The 25,148-nt window shown below is 41.1% G+C and overlaps 2 protein-coding genes across 2 annotated transcripts in view; one reads left to right on the top strand and one right to left on the bottom strand.

Moving 5' to 3' along the window:
• The window catches only part of LOC105231878 (protein timeless homolog), a 455,353-nt gene that overhangs the window by 266,162 nt on the left and 164,043 nt on the right, over positions 1–25,148 (bottom strand). The gene's annotated exons all lie outside the window — the stretch shown is intronic.
• On the top strand, positions 760–23,362 carry LOC115066534 (uncharacterized). Its single transcript, XM_049448227.1, has 2 exons — positions 760–4,191; positions 14,727–23,362. The coding sequence occupies exons 1-2, from the start codon at positions 2,884–2,886 to the stop codon at positions 19,596–19,598; spliced, it is 6,180 nt and encodes a 2,059-aa protein (XP_049304184.1). The 5' UTR covers positions 760–2,883; the 3' UTR covers positions 19,599–23,362.

Here is a 25,148-nt window from a genome sequence, read left to right as displayed (position 1 = left end):
CGAAGCGCTTTCCGTTGATCAGTTCTGGTTATTTGTTTTTCGATTGCTTGCTTCAATCTCATCAGTTGTTGATAGTAAAATGTAGAATCAATCATTCGGCCAGACTGGTATAGTTCATAGCGGATGATTCCTTTCCAATCCAAACCTAACACTCAGCATAACCTTTGGAGGCGCCAATACTGCCTTTGTGACCATTTGTTGAGCTTCACCACGCTTGAAGCATGATATTTGTCGCACATTATTGTCGTATTTGATCCACTTTTCGGCTCCTGTTACTATTCGCTTCAGAAATGGTTCGATTTCATTTCGTTTCAACACAGAATCGCAGAAGTTAATTCCGTCAATTCAAATTTTCACAGACAATTCATGTATTACCTGAACATCGAGCTTCTTTTTGTAGCCACCCTTTTTTAAATGGTTCAAAACCGTTTGCTGATGATTGCCAAGTTCCTTAGCGATGTCATGGCTGCTTATGTGACGGTCCTTTTTAAACGATAAGTCGACCAGAGCGAAGAAGCGAGCGAACCATTGTTGTGCTACACGAACTGATAGAGCCTCGTCTCCGTAAACTTCAAAAATTTCATTGGTGGCTTGCGTGGTATTCTTCCTTTTTTCTTACAAAAATTTCGACTGCAACGACAACTATTGACAAAATACGAAAAGACTTTTTCGACTACAATAAATGCTTGGGTAAAGTGCCCTACAAATGTAACTAAAATTGGATTTAGCAGAATTTATGTGAGGAAACTTAAGGCTATCAATTGCTGTTTCACTTATTGCCTTACTAGCACTGCGCTCTAACTGTATATAATATAGCCTTTTATATACAGGAAAAGCGAAAACTAACTTTAGCGAGCGCTAAAAAGCACGGACAATAAATAAACGAGCGCTTAATTTTGTAAAGCGCGCGCTTACAACTCTAAAACAACAAAAACAACTAAAAGTTTTAAATTTGCGAAATAACAGCTGAAAAAGAAGGGGGGTGGGGGTTAAATAAACTAGAGTACAGCGCAAAAAAAAACGGTAATTTTAATTTAACTTTTAATTTCAACAACTCGGCGCCAGGTGTGCGCTCGGAGAACTTTCGCGCTATCACGACTGACGCTACTAATTACAACAATTTATTTCACATTTCATTGCAGATACACTGGCAGCGGCAGATAGCCAAGAGCGCGGGAAAGCAACAACAAAAAAAATAAGAGTAAATAACAACTGCAACAACAACAAGACCCAAACATAAAATACCAACGTGATGGCATGTCTACAAAAACAACAAGTGCAAGCAACAGCACACAGTGACACGTCGTAATGATGTTGCTTTATGCCAAAACAAGCGCAAGCAACCACAACAACAACAATAATAACAACAACAGCAGCAGCCGCAGTAAACACTACCAGATAACAAGCGACATTAAAAACCAGTAACAGGCACTTGACATTTTTAAAATGTAATCAAGCGTCAACGAGCACAAAGCGCACGCTGCCACTGACACATTGCCTGACATACATTTAGGCGCACATACAAGCGCTTGCTTTCACGCTTTTTGCCGCGCGTCCATTTGCGCATTTTACGAGCGTTTGCCATAAGCAAATTAACAACAAATGCGAAGTAGGTGTGGAAGAGGTTGAAAATGAAGAAAGCGGAAACGAACAAGCAGAAGGAATAGTAGTAGAATTCGAAGAAACAGCAGACAAAAGATACAACAACAAGTAGCAAATACGGATAACAAGAAAGCGCACAGCTGCCGCCTAAGAGGCATGAAAACGACACGAGGAAATAAAATTTGAATAGACAACAGCCAAGTGGACGTGAGTGCGCGCCTAAAAGCAGACACGACTGCTGCTTCCCCAGGCGACCTAATTCAATTGCTGGCGCGTTGAATAACTGGACGTGAAGGTGACAAGACAAAAGCGCTAAAATAGAAAAGATACCAACAACAACAACAAAACTACGCTTACACAAAAGAGTAAAAAGCGAGCTGAAATGCAAATGTAAACAAGTTGATGCGCAAATGCCTGTCAGCTGGAATTTTTGCAAATAAATAGCGTCGTTATATATTCCCAACTACAACAACAACAAAATTATTTATAATTTCAAAGCACAAATTTATCTACTTTACCGCGCTTTGGCAGTGAAAGCGTGGAACGTGACACAAATTTGCAGCGGACAAGGCGCTGGGTATTCCAACAAGCTACGCGCCGGAATTTCCTGCATACCTGTCACAAAAAACCGTTATTACAACAAATAAGGGGTGAAGAAAAGCATAGAAAATATTCTACAATAAAATGTACCAAAAGTAAATGCGAGTGAAAAAAGTTATTTGTGTATGTTAATGATTGTGTCAATAACTTGGTGAATATTTGTTGCATACATTTAGGAGCGCGCATAAAAAAGTGGCACGGCAGAAGGAATGACGGTCAATGAGAGCATTTTTTAAGGTGTAGCATACTTTTGTGCTGATTTAAAATAACGCATTAATAAAGAAACATATTCTTAGGCGTTTAAGTTACGCGTTAGCAACAAGAAAATTAAAAAAAATTTAAAATAAAGATAAAAAAGTGCAGCATACATTTTAGCGCAAAAGCTTAAAATATATATATGTCAGATCCTTTACAGTGAAACCGAAAGCTAGAAAAAATTACAGTGCAGCCTCCATTTAGGAGCTTAAACAAATATCAACAGTGAATAAAGCACAAAAAGCATTGCTTAACAAAAATTTAGTATACCTTTAGGCATTAAATAAATAAAAATTTTAAAAGTACAAGTAAATACAAGTTCTAGAAAAAAGTAAAAAAAAAAACATTAAATATAAAATATTTCATCAAAAAGACCTAACAAATTAAAATAAAACAACACCATACTGCTTATTAGGCTCACACAAAATGGTGCCGAATTGTAGAACGCGAAGAAAAAACTACGCCAACAGCCGAGCTGCCAGTCTTCTGCTGCTTAGAAGAGCGCGCATAGCAGACATGTTGCCAGCACTCTTGAGCATCACTCTGATCGCTGCCAATATTGGCAACGCAGCGGCGAAGATGGACACCGAACTCTTACAGGACGATGAGCTGCTGATGCAGGCGCCAAAATCCGCGCAAGTCGAAGCACTCGAACCACAAATCAGTCAAGTAGGCAACGAGGACTCAAATGAACATTACAATCTATATCGCAGTGAGTTGAAACGACTTTCCTACGAGACCATACATCGGATATTACGTGATGAAAATGAACCGATCTATAGACGCGCGGATGCGTCCTATCGCTATTATAAGAAGCGTGCATATCAGCCGACACACGCGGTGGTACGACGTGCGATTGCGGCAACGTCGGTGAACAATGACGCGCCGCAGCCACAGGGTGTGACGCAGCAGACAGCGGTACAACACGCGTTAAGAATCACAAATGCCCAATTGCGCCACTACGATGCAGCACGCGATTATCATGGCAATCACAGCGCCATTAATACGCTCGATTTGAGCAACAATCTGCTGCAAGATGTGAACTTGAGCGCGTTTACGGCGCTACAGCAAGCGGAACTGGCCAACAACTCACTCACCACAATACCACTCAATCAGCGCGACGCAGCGTCAAGCAACATTGTATCACTCAATCTGAATGACAATCAAATTGTGCACGCAACAGCAGTGAGTAGCGCCAACTTACGAGAGCTGCACTTGAGCGGCAATCAAATCACGCAATTAGCGCATCTCAATCTCTCCATGTTGAGCGCACTGGAAACACTTGATTTGTCGTGCAATCAAATTTCCGAGCTCGAGACGGCGTTCTTTCCACAGCGCATGCACTTTCTGAAGCACCTCAATTTGGCTTACAACCGCATTGGCACTATCTACCGTGAGACTTTCTACAATTTGCTCAGCTTGAACACGCTGCTACTGAGTCACAACAACATTAGTGATATAGATTATGAGACCTTTCTGGCATTGCCGAATCTACAGTTTTTGGATTTGTCGCACAATCAGTTGCGTGGCGAAGCTATACGTGCGCTCCAAGGTATACCAGACTTGGTGCGTCTTTCGATTGCTTACAATCCCGAGGTGGGCGCAGCTATGCAGGAGTTTGTCGCGTCATGGAGCTTGAAAGAATTGGATGCAAGCGGTACGGGCTTGTGTCAGATACCGGCGGCCTTGGCACAGTCGGTGAGAACGCTTAAGCTGACCGACAACTGGCTGAAGGTGGGTACATTCAATTTTTTATGATATATTTTAGATATCTATTTCTATAGTCAAACCTAAAAATCGTCTTCTTAGCGATAAGACCTCGTTTTTTAATTCTGTACATTTCTTTTTCAAACTAACATCTTTGAACTTACTTCCAGCAGAGTTGATCGATTTTATCGGTGCTTGGTTAGTTAAAAGTGGAGACCCACGGGCATAAGAACGCAGACGACTCTGCTTTTCGCCAATTCCACTTTTCCAATTTTCTATAGGTCGTATCTTTATTATAGATGCACTGTGTTTGACCTTTACGATATTACTTGGCTCTTTGCTGCCTAGAAGCTGTTTGGTCTGTCCCCCAGCGACCCAAAGTAACTTTGTGGTATGCCCTATCCTTCCTTCGAGTTCCAAGAGCTAAGGTGTACCTTTAGAGTCCATTGCTTCATACAATCTTTGAAGGAGCTGAATGATATAGGACAGCTTGGGGCAATTAACCGAAAGGACCAACTCGTCTGCCTCTTAGTTTCCTTCCGTTCTTATATGACTGAGTACGCAGATGATACTAACCATTTATCAACAGAGAGTCTAGCTATTGCCTGTTTCCATAACCTAACGCAGTGAGATTTAATACAGGCGCTACGGATAGCGTTAATGGCCGAATGGATGTCCAATAGTAGATTTATGGACTTGCTGGTTAAAGCAGAAGCTCACTTGGAACCTTCTGCTATGCCAACAATTTCGGTCTGGAAGACTGAATTGTAGACATTTGAAGCTATCTTTGATCTTAAGTAATGGATAATACTTCATTTAAATATGTTTTGGATAGATGTGGCTTGGCTGTCGACCAGCAATCTTTTCAAATGACCATAAAGTTCACTTACTAACAATCTGCTATGTCCACAACCCCTGGCAATAATATTGAACTTTAGACTATTCTAATCTGTAAGTAAGTTTTTCAATAAGAGCCTACAAAATTTTGGGATATCAATGCAATTATTTATTCCTGTGAAAGTGTATTCGATGCCATTATGTATGGAACTCGACTTCTTTTACATGGCCACCACGAGTACGCTTGCAGAAGACCAGACGCAGAACCCACTTCTGGACGGTTTTCAAGCATAAATCGGCCGATAAGACTGCACACTTTCACGTTCGATATTCGTACGAAGGTCGTCGCTGGCTTGTTGGCATAGACCACAGACTTGACGTAGCCCCACAGGTAATAGTCTAACGGCGTCAAATCTGGACCATCACAAAACTTGTTCTTCAATAAATCGACTGCGACATTCGCTGCGTAATTTATGGCGCCGTCTGGTTGGAACCACGCATAGTCCAAGTCCATATCATCTAATTCGGGCCGAAAATATTCGGTTATTATTGAGTGGAAGCGATTCCCATTCACAGTAACGTGTGTGTCTTTATCATCACGGAAGGAGTACGGCCCAACGACGTATCGTATATCTTTCCATGATGAAATGACAAGTCTTACCGAAGAGAATTGTAAAAAGAGCGGGAAAAAAATGGCGTCGGTAATACTTAGAATGTACATATGTATCTGATTCTGTAGAAAACAACACCTAAGACGCGCCTGCGCCTTATTCTTAGTTATCCACTCACAAAATTACTTGGAAAACAAGCAAAATTGTGGATTAAACCAGGATAGGTAACTGATACCAAGCTGGTAGCTATATTCCGTTTCCTTCTTTAACAACAGCTATCATTTCTAAGTGTCTCGTTGCTTATAAGATACGTCACCAATGCCATTGTCCTTCACTTTGCAGTGTTAAAGCAAATTAATACCGAAAAGTTCAACAGCAAACGCTTTAAGAATATAGAAACTTTGTTCAGGCATTCTAATTTAGCTGACCCCAACAGTATATTTGTAACACCAACAAATTAAATTTAAATAAAAGCTTCTAAATCAGGCTCCCCCTTAAAGTATTAACGAAAAAATATTACGGAATGATATTTCATAATATACACCATCTCCTTAATACACATTTCTATGGAAAATTCATTTTGAAAATGATTTCCAATTTAAACGGCATTTATGGTTTTTTCCTTTGGCCAAACAAGCATGAAAACGCTGGAGCACGCCTCCACGACATAACGCTTCGATTATCACATCCACGACCAATTGGGTGCCGCGGCATATTTCTCCCATGCGATAATCAAATGCCAAACGAAAAAAAAAGAATCACCTTAAAGCCGGGCTGGTGGCACCCACAACACAGGCAGACACGCACACTAACGCGCGCTTGCGGAAAAAACTTCTGAATGGCGCGGCGCGTCTGCTGGTGGCAGCGCATTTGGCGGCGCAACTGAAATTCAAACAGCAACTGTGAGTGGCATTCGAATGTCAAATTCGCTTTTTCTCACATTTGCGCTGGGAAATTTTTTATTTTTGGTTGCCACCACAAAAGCAACGAAAAAATTTTAAAAAGTGAAAAAAAAAATTTGCTTGAAAGTTGTTTTTTTCTATATTTTTTCACTAGTATTTTCTCGCATATTTTTCCATCATTACTGTGTGGGAGAGGACAACAACGCGCGTGAGCTTTACGCACAAAAATCGATAAATGAATGAATAAATGACTGAATGAGCGCGCATCCATCAAAAGCGTCTTTATGGCTCTGATAAAAAGTCGCCTGCGTGGCTGTGCATAAATGTTCGTGTGTGTGTGGGTGTGGGTGTTTGTGGCCATTGAAGCGCGCACAATTTCGGCGCTTTTACAGCAATTAACAGCATGTTAACACACAAACGCAGGCGCACACGCACACACATACTCGCAGTGAGGGAAAAGTTGGGAAAAAAACTTCAATCGAGTATAACGGTGAAAATGTTCGCAAATATCAAATCAACGCATGAAAATGATGAAGTACAACGCACACAAGTGTGTGGCAAGCAACGAAGTTGCAAATTTTCGTAGCAGCAGCGCACACACACATGCACACAGATACTTGCACGCTTGTTTCACGCATGAATTGCCGGCCATGTGGGTGTGTGATATATATCCACATACCTATGTACATACATACATATGTCGATAAGCTTAATAAAGCGTAACGCATTTGCTGGAAAGCAGAATTTTTTTTTTTACATTTTAAACACACACATACATGCATATGTACATTTTTACATACCATATGCTGTTTGAATACTATATACGCTCGTTCCAATGACGGTGCTTAAAAAATGCGCTAATGCGAATATAAATCAAAACGGAATTCGGAAATTGAATAACTGCGACTTGTATATACTTATGTATATCAGATTTACGGGAATAATATACCTCAGCCTCGGATTCGTCTAAAGCGGTTTCTGACTTTATCAACTCGTTTGCTATTTCGTTGCCGAAAATGTTCCTGTCAGCGTAAACACAACTTTTTGACAAGTGAAGTGGACTTGCCAGTGACCTTCAAGTCTTCTTACATTTATTGGCTACCCTGGATTTTATCTTTGGCAACGTCAGTACTATCAATAATATATGATAAATTTTTTTTTATCCCGCCGTAGTTATTTCGTAGAAGTCCTTCTTTATGCCTATTACTTCCAGTTGGAAGCTGCTAGCTAAGTGTGGTAGACGGATAGAGAGAGATATCAGGATCTTCAGAGTATATTCTTGTCCATACACACCAGTCCGTTTTGAACCCATCGGTAAGGTGATATCCTCCTCCACTTCAAAACCACTTCTTCATTCACATTTAGATGCTAACCTCACCCGAAAGTGACTATTTCAATCCAACCTGAGGAGAATATAGTTTGATCTATTTAGATTTGTTTAGAGCTGGTTCAGAATATCGTTATGTTCATAACTCTGCCTGAAAACATCTATGGGCCGTTTATACAGGTCCATATTAAGCGCATCAGTCGCACGTAACTTAATAGTCCTAGTAACCCCTGCACAGACTGTGCTCTGTGCCATTTAATTTTCTAATATTATATTGCTTCTTTAATGGGGACCACGAAACCAGTGCTCCATGGTAAGAATTGGCACAAGACTGCCGTATACATCCACATTGCTATATTCGGTTTTAGATCCCAATTCAGTTCGTCCGGAAAGTAACAGGACTGAATCGATCAGAAAAAAATTTATTGAAACAATCCCTACAATTCTTTAAAAACATTCAAAATAGGCTCTTTCTGCATCGATGCAGCGCTGAGGGTGCGATTTCAGAGCACTGACGGCGTCACGGAAGGCCTTCTCCGGAATAGTCTTGAGACCCAATTTGCCTACTACTTGGATCTCCTCTGTTGTCTCAAAATTCTTGCCCTTCAACGGCCTTTTCATGTAAGGAAATAAAAAAGTCCGTGGGGCCACATCTGGGCTGTAGGGCGCCTGCGGTAGCGTTGGGATGCCGGTCTTGGTTAGGTAGTTGTTCACAAGAAAGGCGGTGTGAGCAAGGGCGTCGTCGTGGTGCAACTTCCAATCGGTTGCGATGCCTTGTCGGACCCGATTGACCCTTCGTTTGAGTCTCTTGAAGACTTTCAAGTAAAACTTGAGGTTGACGGTTTGTCCAAGAGGAACAAATTCATGGTGGACAATGCCTTTGCTGTCAAATTAGACAATGAGCATCGTTTTCACTTTGGATTTGCTTATTTTTCTTTTCCCGGCCCTCCAAAAATAAAGCAAATTGCGCATTCCAGCTTCTTAATTTTATTTTACAGGCCTTTCGTCACTCTTTCTATGCCCCTTGGCATCACGTAGTTTCGAAATTTGCAATTCAACCCTGCGGTGCCCACTTTCCATTTACTGTTATTTTCGCTAGCATAAAAAATTCTCAGCAATTATCGCGCTTCAATCACTCTAAAATAGCCACGATTTCTTTCTTACGCTCGAGCGCACTAAGCCCGAGACCAAAGTGAAATGCGCTGAAGCATCATTATTTAATATTTAATGGCGATTGAGTTAAATGCGAAATAATTGCTTGTATATCTTTGACGGCTTACAAGCTAAACAAAACATTATGCTGCTCATTACTCTTGTGCGCTCAACTTTTTATGCTCAAATATAAATATCAGTATGCGTGTGTGTGTGTGTGTGGTAGCGGTGCCGATGAGAGCGCGTGAGTGAGTGAGGTGCGTTCTACACTCGGACGCAGAAAAGGCGCCGCTGACGGCTGGGTTTGTTTGCTCAAAGTCAATAGAAATAAGGCAGAGAGAGACAACGGCAAGGCAGGGGATCAGACGATTTACGCTAAGTCAAATCGAGACTCATTAAATGAGTAACAAAGCAACCATAACAAGAAAATTACTGCTGGAAATGAGTTAAATGGTGAAGCCAGTGCAAAGAATCAAGGCAAAGGCTGCAAGAAAAAGTGGCGAAAAGCCTGAAACCTAAAAGAAATTTGCAAATAAAAATCAGGAAGAAGATAAGGGAAGCTATAGGTGTTGCGGAATTTGTCTTTACGACGAATCTCGGTAAGAGCTGGTCGAGGATATTCAGCTTTATTAACCCTTAAAGGGTATTTACATATTTTGCTGATTTTGCTTCATATTGGTTAATGGTTGTTGCAAGTGCAAATAAAAAATAAATTAATTAATAGACCCGCCTTTGAATTGGACTAGATTGGTTTTTTCGTTTGAACCGATTACAAAAAGGTTGACGTGATTTTAAGAAGGCAACACATTTATTTGTCTCGCTTCCAAAGGAGCACTAATGTATCAAAGATTTCTTATAAGCCGTTGGAAATATTAGTAGGCGCTTCATAGACCCACATTAGGGTGAGGCAATTTTCTTTGTAATTACTTTTTTAAGACTTTTTTCTTTAAAATTTTTTTTTGCGATTTTTTTCAATGGACTTAAGGAAAGAAAATTTAACATATAAATTTAGTTTGTAATTTTTTTAGAAAAGCTTTTTATATACAGAGCTATATAGGCACTGAAAAAAAGTTTATAAATTATTTATTTATTTCTCAGGCATTTGTTTTTAAACTTGATATGGAACCGACTAAATATATTTTATTATAATTGTCATAAGAAATACTAGAAACTTTTACAGAAAGCTTTTACAGTAGGTGGCGCTAAGGTTCATGCAATCGGAATTCCTATATTTACGCTTACATTTTTGTTCTTTTCGGACTATATATGCTTATATTTATATAAAGTATATGTAAAAATATTTATTTTTGGGAAAAAACTTTTAACGTCCGATAATTCAGAAGTCAAAATTTTACAGAAAACATGTTTGTTCATTAAGGTGCACCCATTTTAAGTAAAATATTTATAAAAATAATAGCCAATTTACTCGAAAATATCTTCACATTACTCTTCAAACACACAAAAAATTATAGAGTTAGACCTGAAAACCCCAATTTCAAAATTCCCTTAACAAAATCGCAAAAGTCAAAATGACCAATTAAAAATCCCTGAAAAATAAAATAACCCTAAACGATCCAACAACAACATATTATCTGTTCTTTCGCGTAGAGTATAGTTTTGTAGACCATCGGCTGGGCTTTAAAAAATGGCCAAACAAATACCGAGGTATCATCAGTTCTTTGGCGTAGAAATCCTTTTTGGGCATGCAAATCTTGGAATTTTGGAATTTTGAGTTTGGGACATTTTTTTTACATGGGAAACTGAATTTGTGGGCATTTCAAGCTGCTCTCAAAATAAACAATATAAATATTTTTTAACAAATTTTCAAAATTAACATTAGGGTGAGCAACTTTTTTTTTCTACAAATCCCAAATTGTTTGGAATTTTGAGTACTCAAGTCAAAAGAGCTTAACTGATCGAAATCTTTAAAGTAAAGCGATTTATATTTTTATAAATTTACCCACCCTAATGTCAAATATAAGATTAACAGTACCGACAAATGCATGTAAATACGTTTACACACATCAATACTAATAATCAGCAGATACTCGCAGAACAAAGCGAACAAAAATCTCGGCACCGTCAGTCACATCAGCCAAATAGCAAAGAAATAAGCGCAAGGAAAACAACACCAAAGGCAACAAGCACAAACTGCTCGCAGGCATTTCTCTGCTGTCTGTCTGTCTGTCTACTTCCCATACACATCCGGCGCTGACAAGTAGTCCCCTTTATGAGGAGCTCCTACACACAACGCCTAAAAGCAGGCTTATGTTTTTATAACACTACTCGTTCTCGGCGCCGACGACGACGGCGCAGTCAGCGTAGTGCCGGTGGCAGCAGATTTTCATTGTTATTATTGTTAGGGTTTTGACGATTATCCTTGATTGCGTTGTTTTTGTTTTCATTGCGCCGCTTCTTGTTTGCTTTACTCTTTTCAATGTGTGCATATGCGAGTGTGTGTGAGTGTGCAAATACCCAGCACTTTCTATTTGCTCGCTTGCATTTGTATGTTTGCCAGCCGTTGCTTAGCTTGTTTGCATACGCTTTAGCTTTATCGTTATTATCCTTATTCCAATTATACGGAATTATAAATGCCTGCCAGCCACCGCCAACACCATCGCCTAAGCCGCGCTCCTGCTTCCCGCCTCGTTCATGCTCGCATTCATTTGTTCGTTCATTTGTTTAGTAGACGCCGGGTAGGCAGTTAAGTAGCAACGGGTGAAAAGATTTTCTCATTTACACCCGCTTTGCACCCTCGATCCGTCGCTGTTTGACTGTCTTTTGTCTCGTCAGCCGCCGTTATTACTGTTATTTCAGCCGCCTGGCAAACAGATTTTGCTGTTGTGGCAACTTTCGCACTTTATGCCTTGGTGGCACCATCTTCACCGTCGGTGAGTTGGTGGCTTTAAAAATGTTAGTCGCTTGGTGGGGTTGGCTTAATGCGAGCTGCTTAGTTGAAGTGACTGTGATTAGTGTGAAATCACTTTAATTTTATCTGGACTGTTCTTGTTTTTACTTTAGCTGCCGGCAAATCGTGCGAAAATTAAAAAATTGTTACTTCAGATTAGTGGGAAATCTGTTAAAATGGAGCTGGATTTGTATTTATGGTGATGCTATGGGAATAACTTTGAAGTAGTAGTAGTGAAGTTAGTAGTCGTTTACAGTTATAAATTGGCTAAACTGAGATTGTTTAATCTACACAGTAAGCTCAGAGGCTTAACGACTAATATCTAATAAAAATTGTTTCTAGTATTTCCTGGAAAGTTATTTGAATTAGGATATGAACCCACGATTCAGCCGTCGTAAGTACTGCATCCAACATGTCGCTGACCGCTAAAGAACCGTTCGCTCATTGACAACTTCAAGTATGAAAAGCGGATCATTAATTTGATGAGGGTCTCATATACTTTAAACGACCTGATCTTTCTTCACTGTATACCTTTCTTTTATCTTTTGTTCAATTAAATTATTAACTCGAGTTTACAGGCTATTCGGTGCCGCTCACCAAATTTCACCACTGCTAAAGTTTTGTTCGACTTTGACGTGCCAAAATTGAATTGTTGCTCAGATCAAAAACCTGGGAAGACGTTCTATAGAGAACAACAGCAAAAAAAACGGAAACATTTACATAGATAGTAATCGGATAATTTATCTCCGAATAATCAGGAAAATAGTTTTGAAACGACGGTTTACACCAATGACCCAGTGGATAATTTTGGCAATAGAGTGCTGAATGTTTACTTCGAGCTCCTCGAGCTTTGATTTTATATAGATGGATAGAAAATAATTGAGGTTTGGCACTGCGACCTATGGTCTATTGCGCCCTTTCCTATATCACATATGGTCATAAAGGTCCAGCACTCTGAATAATTCCAGGAACTTGCTAGGTGCGATGGAGATAATGTGATCGCTTTCCATGCAGATGGATCCTAGGACCTTAAGCCTGCTTCTACACATTGCTGGGCAATCTAGAATCAGGTGTTCTGGAGTTTCATGTCGCAAAACTGACAGTTTGAGCAAGATACTATGCTCACGTTAGCCAAGTGTTTCTTGAGCCTGCAGTGCCCAGCAAAGAGCGCGGAATTCGTCTCAGGGGAGGTTGATCATTTCCCTAAACCTAGCTATATTGTAACCTCTCAATAGTAACTTGGCGAGGCATATGCTGGTTGCCTGCTGCCAGTGCCGTTCCCTCTCCACTCTCTCATCCATACGGAGCTAGTTCGTAGGCCAGCCCATTGCCGATTACCCCATTATGTTCTGGCACCCAGATCAGCTGTACACGGTTGCAAATTAACCGGCGGTTCAGCCTTCATATACACTCTTCCACTAGTAGCGATTTAATTTAATCAGCTGGGATCGTTTGTAGTGCCGCTTGATTATCGCTGAGTACAGCGATTCGCTGGTTGCGTTTGTTACGTTGGAGATTCATTTCTGTACACAGACTTATAGCAGAAACGTCTGCTTGAAAGATGCTCGGAAAACATCCCATTGGTATGGATAGTTCGGTATGCGGTTCCGCAATGCCTGTTCCAAGGACTTCAGGTGATTTCGAGCCGTCAGTGTACCAATAGATAGTGCTACCCCTCATTATTAACGAGGAATCACACCATTCCGTCTTACTGTCCAGAGTAACTTTAAACTTCTTAGTGAAGCGCTCTCTTAGAACAAGGGTAGTTGAGTTTACATACCCCAGTGAAAATAATATAAAAAGTCAGTTCACATCGAGTTATAATGCTCGTTATTGATGGTAACAGTATTTCGTACTTCATTTCGAATACCGACTTACCACAAGCCCCCAGGTTGTTTTTTAACGAAATAATTGAACCAAAAATTGGGCTCAACTGAGGAGAAGATTTTTCAATGAACTTGAATTTTCATAAAATGCTTGGACAACTTCCAAGCGATGTACCTAAGTGAAATGTGACATGATGAAATGGTAAACTTTACTGAATCACTGAAAAAATTTTGAGACAAATCTGTAATAACAAGATCGTCACGAGCTGTCAATATGAGGCAGAACAGCTGCGAAATGTACAAAGGATTAGTGGGTTAAGTAGGGACGTTAAGTCCTATGGTTCTTGTCAGTATTTATATCTCTATCTCAGTTTTCTCTTTTACCATCAGTCCGAATCTGGGACTCCCAAAAGGTTAAGCGAACAATAGTTCTAGAGGAAAATACGAGTAGTTCCATGAAATCAACTTTACTCGATTATCGTATTTTTATCATTTATGTCATATTCTGGTTCGTTTCGATTACTTGTTAAACGTGGAAGCACTGTAAATGTTGTATACCGTTTAAGCGAAGTTGTCGGATTATTTTCTCCGATTTTTTTAATATGATATGATCAGTACGGATTGGAAACAGAAGTATTGGTTGATAAGCTGAAATACTTATCAATAGTATATGCATATACTTTTTCTAGCATTGACGGGAGGAGTTTCCAACGGTTTTTAACCTCATGAAAGCGATATAATAAAACAGCATGCCATTAGCATTTTACTAGTGAATCCATCCAATACCAAGTCTATGATAGTGATAAAGACTTCATCGCAGAAACTATAATTTATATTGATTTCTCACCGCACTTAGTCCGATATTCCGCTTACAAGCACTTACTTAAATTATATTTCCCCCTTCAGCGCGCATTAATTTCAATTAATTCGCTCACTGCGCGCAACACCAATTCTCGGAAGTATAATAATTTCTGATTTTCTATGCACTACTCCTTGCAGATTATCAATTGCGGTGACTTGGATAGCTACCCGTTGCTGCAGTATCTCGACCTCTCGCACAGTCGCATCGAAGATATTGAAGACGATGCGCTTGGCCGCTTGGAGATACTCGAAACGCTCTTCCTCGACCACAATCGCCTGCGCAAAGTGCCCGTCAGCCTGCCCACCTCGCTGGAGCATCTCTTCTTGCAGCACAATGAAATCATGGATTTGCAAGCGCAAACCTTCCAAGGACTCAATAATCTGCAAACGCTGGATCTCTCGGGCAATAAACTGCTCTATTTGCCAGCGCTGCCGTTGCCCAAATTGCTGACACTCAATTTACGCGCGGCCGGCTTGCGGGGCGTCAGCCAGGCCATGGTGCACACGTTGCCGCGTTTGCGTGACCTGCTGCTCGATGAGAATCCAATTAAGTGCAGCGATTTGCTGAGCATTGCCGAGTGGGCGACTCCGTGTAGGATTGTGGAACGCAACGGCCCAGCTGACAGCAGCAACATTACGGCAGAGGAGAGCTATAATATCGAGCGCAATAGTATTATGGGCGATTTGGGTGAGGAGCAGCAGCAGCAGCAGCAGCAGCAACAACTGGACGGCGATAATCGCATTGGCAGCATTGACGACGGCGAGGAACAAGTAATTGCCCTGAGTGCAAGTGCAGCTAAACTGGGTCAGCAAAAACGCGATGAAGCTGCGGCGACGGCGGAGGCCACGGATGCGGCGGAGGCAGCCACAAATATCGAATTGAAGCAGAAGTTTGTGCGGATGCACAATTTTTTCGAAAAGTTTAAGAGTAATTGCAACGTCAAAAGACAAACGGCTGTACGCGCGCCAGCGCCCGCATCCACGCCCACACCCGATTGTGCTGTTGAGTGGGAGGCAAGCGGCGAGCAGTCGTCGACCAGCGAGCTCACATTCAATTTGCCAAACGAATTGCGAGCGCAAAGCGAGAAATTAAATGTGAAAGCAACCGCAACAGCAACAACAACAACAAGTATGCCAAGGCAGGATGCGATTGGTGAAACTATGAGCAGCAGCGCGCAGGCGAAGGCCAAAGAGGGCGCGCCGCGCCAGAAGAAGTCTAAGAAGGAGGTGAAGAATGTTAAAGCTGAGATGAAACTTTTCAAGTTTAATCAAAAGAATTTTACGCCTGAAATGGCAGAAAGTTCAGAGGCAACAACAAAAAATATGAAAACAACAACAGCAGATGGTACAACAGCAACGCTTGCAACCAGCGGAACGGAAGCACCATTTGATTATAAGACACAAGTCTCTAAAACAACCGCAACAGCAACAACAACTACAACAAGACTTCCAACAATAATAAGAACCAGAGCAACAACAACACAAACAACAAGATTCCCAACAACAATAAGGACAACAGCAACAACAAAATTTCCAATAACAGCAAAACACACAACAACAGAGCTTCCAATAACAACAACAGTGAAACCAACAACAACAAGAAAAATTACAACAACAAATGAGCACGTAAACTTAACGCTACGAACCACAAGGGGCGAAAGCGGCATTACCGCAGCTACAACAACCACAACGGAAAACCAAACAACAGCTGAGGCAACTACAACACCGGCAGTGGTAGAAACTTTGCGGCAACTTGCAACTGTTGCAACAGGAAGTGGTGCGGCAAACATTGCCAATTTATTGAGACAACAAATTACTGCAACAACAGTGCCTGCGTTGGTAGTAAACGGCAGCACAACAACAAGTATACTAAAAACGTTACCAACAACAACAACAGTGACAAACATAGCTGCAGCACCCAGAGTAGGAGCAAAAACTATGCTTCTTGCAACGTTGCAAGACCCAGATAGCGACGTTGAAGCGAGTGATGCACAAACAATAACAACAACAACAAACGTGTTAAATGCTAAACTGACAGCGACGTCATCATTAAATAATACCAAAGAGATTTCCGTTAACGAAAAACAGCAGCGACTAGATAATGCAGCTGCAACAGCTGCAACTACAACAAATAGTGCTGATGTTGCAACTTCATTGGAAATGGCAAAAAATGCCAGCACAGCAAGAACAGCACAACAGCTGTCGGAGCGAACTTCAGCAACGCCAACAACTGAAACCAGCAACGACAATACTTACATGAAGACAACAAAAGCAACGCCAACAACAACAACAATTTTACAAACAGCAACTACAAGCACTAAACTTGTAGCAGCAAGATACTTACAAATGAAACGCTCACAAGCCGTGTCAGGCGCACGAGCAACGCATGCAACAAAACGTGTTGCAGCAACAAAGTTGATAAACGCGGACGAAGCAACATTTGGAGAAATGAGGGTTGGCGCGTTGCAAACAGGTCAGAGTGAAGCGGCAAAAAGTGAATTGACAACACAAAAGGCAGCACTGTTAGTAGAAACAACAACAGCAAAGGTTATGCCAACAACACAACAACTGTCAGAGGCAACAATACAGACAAAGTCAGTGACCAAACAGAAAGTAGATAACAATTTAACTCGAAATGACAGCGACAATGACGGCCATAAAGTGCAGGCAAACAAACAAGAAGCGGCGGCGGAAGAGGAGGAGGAGGACAAGGAACAGAACATGATAGCGGCAGCAACAACACTGGCAGTAAACGAATTGGCAAAGCCAAAGACAACACAATTTTGGCAGCAACATAATTTTAAACGGGCAAATCCGTATCCAAACGACATTTCCGGTCAGCGACGGCACTCGGCGGAGGAGCCGGGTGTGGCAGCTGGAAGCACTACTGAGCACAACATAAAAATAGAGACCATAATGCAACCAACAACAAGCGGCACACATGCGCCAACACACAAACACGAGCCGCTACAACTGCACATACGAGATCGACATTTAATTGGAACACCGCTGCTCATGCACCGCGGCCAAAATATGCTGGTGGAGGCGGCCGAGGTGCTTAAGCAAACCACTGTGACGGTAAAGTCAACAACAACAACCACAACACCAACACTAAAACTCAGCAAAGCAAGCACTTTGAAGATAACAAACGAGCCAGCTTTGGCCAAAAGCCAGCCAACGGAAGCCGAACATCAAGAGTACAGTCACCCCAGCGTGGAGCAAGCAGTGGCGGAGCAGCAGAAGAGTGCAGTGCAGGCACATCAGCAGTCGAATAACTTCACTCATACAGAGCGCTCACAAGCGGAAGCAATAAACGTGCAGACAAATGTGACGCCAGGGCTTGGGATTGGCGGCGCGGAGATCGAGGGCAAACAGCAGCAGCATAACGATAGTCCTGCAGATAAGCAAATGTTGGCAGGAAAAGCAGTGAATACAAGCAAAACAACAACAACAGCAAAGTGGATAGAGACCACCGCCGCAACCACAACAGATAACATAAACAACGAACAGCATAAAGTAAAAGCTAGTGGAGCGAACAGCAGTGGCAGGCGGCATGAGCTGGAGCGCAAAGCGTTGCCAAGGAAACACGACGATATTGGCGGTGGTGGCAGCGGGGGCGGCAGACGCAAACCCACTTTGATTATGAAGAAAATGACCATACAGACACAGCACACCAAACACACACAGACGCCACATCAGCAGGCACACTACATGCTCAATACGCCGCGCGAAAATGAAGCTGTGTTACGCGACCGCAGCGTTGCGGCTGCAGCAGGTATACCACACGCGCTGGCGGGTAAACTTTTAAAAGCGAATAGCGAGGCAGCAGCAAATGGCATTACACACAACTGGTTTGAAAGCGGCAGTGAGCTAGCGGAATTTGCGGCAACGCATAACATAGCGCAACATAAGCATAGCACCGTTAACACGCCCATCATTAGAGATGATAATCACGCGCATTTGCTCGCCGCCATGGATGAGGTGGCTGCGCTGCAAAATTTGGATGCGCCCACAGCACAGCACTCGATCAGTAGTCCGCGGCGCGACCACGAGCCACTGCAAGTACAAGAGCGCGCCGCCCTACACTCACAGCGACAACAATGGTTGGATGTGCGCGAAGTGGGTAGCGGCACAACACATCCAGGCATTGTGCTGTTACTCTCCTTTTCACTGCTTGCCGTGCTCTTAATCGGACTGATGCATGTCTATCGCTGTGATGTGTTGCCATGGCGGCGACATCTGCTGTCACATCAACAGCGACCACATTTGCAGCGCCAATTCAACGGCGGCGCCGATGATGACGCGCACAGCTTCTTGCATTATCACAACAATGGTGAGGGGCAACAGCAACAGCAACGCGCACAACAACCGCCGCGCTGGCATCATGGCGAGCGCACACGCGCAAACTACAGTTCACCCTTGCACAACTTACATGTGCGCGAGCTGCAAAAGACATCCGCCGTGGAAGTGGAGGCGGCAACGCGCATCACGCGCAGCTATTATGACGTACGGCCATTTGAAAAGTCCACTGCGGCCGCGCGTCGTCACGGTAGCGCTGGCAGCAATGCGAGCGGTGGCAGTGGTGGGATGTCGCGCAACAGCAGCAGCAGCCTGAGTAGCACACGTTCGTCCTCGACAGCGGGCAGTATGGAGGCGGATGATGCTTTCTATGTGGAAATGGCAGCAGAGTGCGGTCAGCTGGGTGGTTGTGTGAGCGCGAATGATGCCTTACACAGTGACATGTTGCCAATGGAGTTGTTGACAGTTACAGCGGCGTGCAAGCGCAATGATGAATGCAATGCCGACACAGCGTTGCATGAAGCTGTGAGCCAGCGCGCGGCGGATGCCAATATCGATATTGAGCGGAATACAGTGATAGGTGAAAAGCAAGCATACAAAACGCAGTCATGTGCTGGCAATGGCGCGCCGTTAATCAATGACAGGCGAAGAAAAGTGAGTGCCAAAACAGCAACAGCGTCATCATCTACACGTAAATTCGATCTGTGGTGACAGGCGATGTTCCAGCGACAGTATGCGCCTTTCCAATAAATTTCAGCAATGGAGAAAGTGCGACCAACGCGCGACAGAGTACGAGAGAGAGAGTGGACATATGTGAATGAGAGCAAAGGCCTAAACAAAACAAGCAAATAACACTTGATAAGCCAGTGAAGCACTGACACCTGTCAGTTGACAGCTGACAGCTGACAACTGTAATTGAAACGTAATAAGTAGCAAAAAATTGTGAATGTTTAAATTGGCGTTACTTGAAGGACGTTCTAATGTAAGTACATAATTTAGACAAAGTGTTAGTGATAGCCTGTTGTATAGCAGTTAGTATAGGAAACAATTTAGGATATGTTAGTTTGAAAGTATAGTGCGTAAAAATGATTAACAAATAATAACAATGAAGAATGTTTGTAGCAATAGAAAACTTATTTTAAGTCAAAACATAAAAGAAAAAATAAAAAATGGTCGCAAAGTAAACTTCCAATTGCCAAAAAGTTATTTTCAAGAACATCAACTTGGAAAATAAACACAATGTAAATATAAATATCTAAAAATAATTGAATTCAAAATCTTTAAAATGAATTGCAGGTAAATTTTAGTAAAAATTTGTTTCATTATTTTCACACTAAATGTTTGAACTAGAAATATAAAGTTAAACAAATAATATTATAAGAATAATAATAAGATGTGTCAGAAAATGGACACAGGTCGGTCTGTCACCAAAACACTAAAGCAAAAATTAGTGCAGTTTTGTTAAATACCGTTAAAGACTTGAGAGCAATTGGGTTAAGTTTTTTTAACACAAAAAAAAATTAAAAAATCTGACAAAATATTTCCAAAATGTAAAAAGTATGCTTAGAACGCCTTCCTAAATTCTATTCTAACATCAAGAAAACATGCAAAAATGTGACCGCGTTGCCAAAGTATGCAAGCCATCTTGTGTAGAAGTCAATATATAACAGGTTTTTCAATAGGGATGTTACAAAATAGACCGATAGAAACAGCAAACGACGCCATATTTTTCGCGCTCCTTTGACATTTCTCTTCACTGATGTTTGCCATTTTATCATGGAAAGTTTACGATCCAACAACGAGTCGAAATTATTTAAATTTATTACAGAAATTTGGAGGCAGTGGCCTCAATTTTAGGAGTTATCACGCTCGGTTAGATCTTTCAGCAGTAACTTGTTGTGTCCAGATCCATTTTTAAGCCGAAAAATGAAAACGTTCTACGAAAATTTTAAAACATCGTAAAGAATTTAAAAGAATAATTTGAAAATAGGCTTTTCAGAAATTAACGTTGGCTCCCGCTAGATGGGATAACATCGTTGTTCACCAGTAGCGGATGTAGAATTTCTTACTAGGGGAGTTTTCTTTTCAATATACATATGTATTTTGTCAATTTGACGCTCAAAACGCGATCGTGAATCTGCCACTGGCTGTGACTCACTCTAAATTCGTGCTTGGTTCTGCTAAGTCTAAAAATTATGAACTGAGTTGGTATGGCTTAGTCTTCGGACAAAGTATTTCTGATACGAAGGAAGTCATCAAAACTTTAATAATTGCGGAAGTGATTATTTTGATTATATCAATATAAATAACACATTATGGAAGGAACGAAATAATTGAGATTGTATGAAATTCAAGGTTACAATGGCTGTCACGCCACACAGAGACCTATCGGTTAACTGTAATATCAAATGGAGTTTCAGTTTAACTCGAACTGAAGCACTGCTCATACAGAACGCCAGCGCTTTTTGCATAGTTCAAGAGCGCCTCGGTATATAACTTTGATATTTCATCTAGTCCTTTGAACACTAAGATATCTAAGACGAGTTCTAGATAAGGCCGAACAGAAGCAGAGGTTCCAACGGTAGGCCCAGAAAACGTGCTCCTTCGGAGAGGTAGGACCAAAGGAAAAAGGGTGTCAGATGTGCAGAGTGTCCCTGCTTATTCAGAAAGCATGTGATGCCTGTAAGTTCTGACCTGTTACTAGACACACAACCATTCCACAGTCTTTTTGAGACCGTATGAATAAAACGTATGAGTACTTCTATTCGATTCCCTTGTACATGAGTGTGAAATCCAAATTATTATGAGTTTTATATACATTTTTACGGTCGATCTGAATTATATGCTAGAAACCAAAAGTTGCAAATCTACACTGATTCTCTTAACTGCTTAAAAATAAGCATCAGATACTTTTCGCAGCTCTATTTCTTCTCTCTTCCTTCCATTGAAATGATTTTCAAGAGCTTTGTGCGATCTCTTCGTCCACAGAATACTAAACACCTTAAACTATTCGTTTATAAGAAATGAAAAGCAAAACTCCATGATTATAATGAACATAAACTTTTTGATTGAAATGCTAGGCTCTTTAGACTCAGTCGGACTGATTTAAAGAACCATGATTTCAAGAGTTTTTTTAATTGGGGGGTATTTTTTACGTGGCGGGTCCCCAACCCAGCACACGACCTAGAAAAGGGGTGAGTTTCGGCAATAAAGAAGTAGATTTCATGTGTTAGAGAAAAATCTCGGTCGACGGTCTCAATCGAATACAACTTGATCCCACAGCAGACTTCAAACATTCAGTGAAATTGAGCCACCTAAACATTTCTCCTAAAAACAAGCCAACCATCCCTGATTTCGAACAATCACTGATTAATGAAGCTTCGCCATAACCTATAAAATGAAGAAGACAATTCATTCGCTTCACAGGACGAAGCATTCAACCAAAAGTAATAAAAAATACAAATCTGCCATGAATCTACTATCAAAAAGGCTAATCAAATAAATCAAAGCCACGGCTATTCCACCAAACGACCAACCACAAACCGTACATTTGGGTGCGACAAAATAGTTTACTGCACATAAACAAAATCGCAAAATGATGAGAGGAACGCGTGAAAAAAACTACAACAACAACAGCTGGAAATAGTCTGCTACAACAACAACAGCTGGTTAGACTCCGCATTGTCAGCTGGAAAAAAGCTGAACCCACAGCGCTTGAAAAACTGCGCCACTTTGGTCAGCCACCTCCACAGCGCTCTCTAAACACCTACAAAACGTTGGACCAGTATATGAATGAGTCAACAAACGTTTCGCACATAAAATTGTCTCTGAAGTGCGCTGCTGCTTTGGTCAACTGATTTATAGTTTTGTATGCGTTTCACGTACAGCAACAATTTGTCATAAACTTTCATATTTTCGCTTTCTTGTTTGCTATATTCTCTTTTCCTTTGACTGACCTAGTTGTTTTTGTTGATGTTGCACTCTTACTTGTTTTATCAGTCACTTTCTCTATTTGAATCTAGCTGCCACAAGCTACATCAGTTGCTTTGCACATCAATAAGTGCTTTAGGTGTGTGTGTGAATGTGTGTGTATGACGCGCTTCAGAATTTATGGTTTATTCTTATGACTTTATGTGATTCCCGGCGTATTATTGCAGTGCCGGATTTGCCATTTATGGGTCATTTTGGCGAGCTTAGCCTTAAGCGATTCCCCAGCAGTTTAAATCATTTGGAGCATTATGGTAGCATTACTACGGACTTGCTGGTGGCAAGCAATCTTTTAAGTGTGGCGTGTGTGTAAGTAATGTCAATTATTTTAGGTTTCTGCGAAAAGTTCTCAGAACGTTGATTATCGCTTTAAGAAAATCGGTATTTGGAAAGTTTTAGGATCTCCGCTCTTACTTTTTTAACATCTTTCACTTGGTACTGAATTTAAGCTAATCCTAGAGAATATAAATGTAAAAAAATGCTTTGACCTTCAATTTTCCAATTTATTTTAACTTTTTTTGAGGAAAACGATTAGTTTCTTGAACCGTTTTGTAGTGAACTCTCCCAAAAAGAGTCTCGCCTGTCGAAGCCCGGACACTAGTCGCAGTGGCGTTTGTTACTAGTCTTTTCTACTTTCCGCAGCTGCTCTCCTAGAGTGTCGGATCCCACAGCGTTGAACGGTTTCGGTGCAATCGAAGTATCTTTCGCTAGATGATTGACTAGCTTTCGTGCATTATTCGTTTCGTTGATGCCTCTATACGCATGGATCCATGGTAGTACAAACTTTTTTTTCGTGGCATTTTCATGCACTCCAGTATCATTGATGATACGAGTATGATTTCGATGAACTAGTTTACCTGAACTGCCGCTTGACTATCACACACAATGACAATCGGTGCCCCTGATAGGTTAGTATAGATCTCAGATTGAAAATGATTTGGAAGCCTGCAGCTAGCGTTTCTCTCTCTTCTTCTATACCCAGGTGTTCTAGTAATAAAAACCAAAAGAGCATATTTATTGAGTGGACTCGGCTACTACCAGATTAGTTGCTCGGTGTCTCGAACTATTAGTCCACTGGTGCTTTAAGCAAGTGACGAAGTAGCTTATGGTTATAATATCACAATCTCAATAACACTGTTGATGTATAAATATAGTATATCGTACAGCTTGAGCATTGGATCAGTAATTAAAGCTTTTTAAGCACAGTGTGAAAGATTTTGTCAAGCTTTCCAAGAGTTGTTCCTTTGTACAGTCTTTTAAGCTCAGTGATAAAACTTTTCTTAAGCTTACCTGTAGTTGTTCTTTTGTGAAGCTCGTGTTTCTTTGCTGACTCGAAATTACTTAGACATATATTCGAACACTTCGGTTACGCTCATATTTTTTTAGTGAAGTTCATGCAAAGAGAAAGTCAGAGCACGAAATATCATACTCACTACTCGCTAATGCTATATACCATAAGTCGGTAATGATCCGATTCGTGTAATTATTCTATATTCATGTGTGAAACAGTTTCAAAACCATGCAATATCTATCTATTTATATTGCCATCAATTAAATTTCCAAGAGTAGACTTTTAAAATTCTGAAATACTCCGTTCATAATGCTTTAAACTGCCACTTCTCAGCTTATTCATCTCCACATATTTTCTCACTTACTCTATAATTACAAAGCGCACAGCATACAGCAAATAGTACTTAACTCCTTTGGCAGTTAATAGACGTGTGTAGGTATTTTATTGAGCCCACAAACAACAAAAGCAAGAAAAGTTAAAGGCGAAAGGAGAAGGCGATAAATTAAATTGCATTTAGTGCAATTTCAAATGCCTTTCTAGCACATTATTACTCGTTCAACAATTATCAAACCATTTTACCACTTAGTGTCTAAGAGTAAAAGCCAAGTAAGCTGTAAGAAACCCACACACTCATACCTGTATAGAAGCGTGGGTGAGCTTAGAAGCAAATATATTTCTAATAGCATTGCTGGACAAGAGAATTAAGGCGCAAAAAACCTATCAAGAGGAGAAACACACAAGAGCAAAAAAAAAGGATAATGAAATACCAAGCGCGCACACACACAGAGAACAAAATATACATACACGCAGAAGAATGTACACAGACAGAAAAATATACAACCATAGAGGAATATATACACTCATAGAAGACTATACATACTCACAGAAGACTATACATACTCACAGAAGACCCTACACAAACACAAATATAGAAGAGTTCACACACAAGCACAGCAACTCCTCCACCCAAGTCCAAGCGCTGA

This window comes from Bactrocera dorsalis, chromosome 2 (genome assembly GCF_023373825.1).
Source record: "Bactrocera dorsalis isolate Fly_Bdor chromosome 2, ASM2337382v1, whole genome shotgun sequence".
In the NCBI taxonomy this organism is placed as follows: domain Eukaryota; kingdom Metazoa; phylum Arthropoda; class Insecta; order Diptera; family Tephritidae; genus Bactrocera; species Bactrocera dorsalis.
This window is presented reverse-complemented; position numbering and strand designations above follow the sequence as displayed.

What these genes read in the sequence shown, in the direction of transcription:
- LOC115066534 (XM_049448227.1), top strand. Translation starts at nt 2,884, where the DNA reads ATGGTGCCGAATTGTAGAACGCGAAGAAAAAACTACGCCAACAGCCGA. An exon ending in TGACCGACAACTGGCTGAAG is followed by an intron (nt 4,192 to 14,726) that starts GTGGGTACATTC and finishes TACTCCTTGCAG; the next exon opens with ATTATCAATTGCGGTGACTT.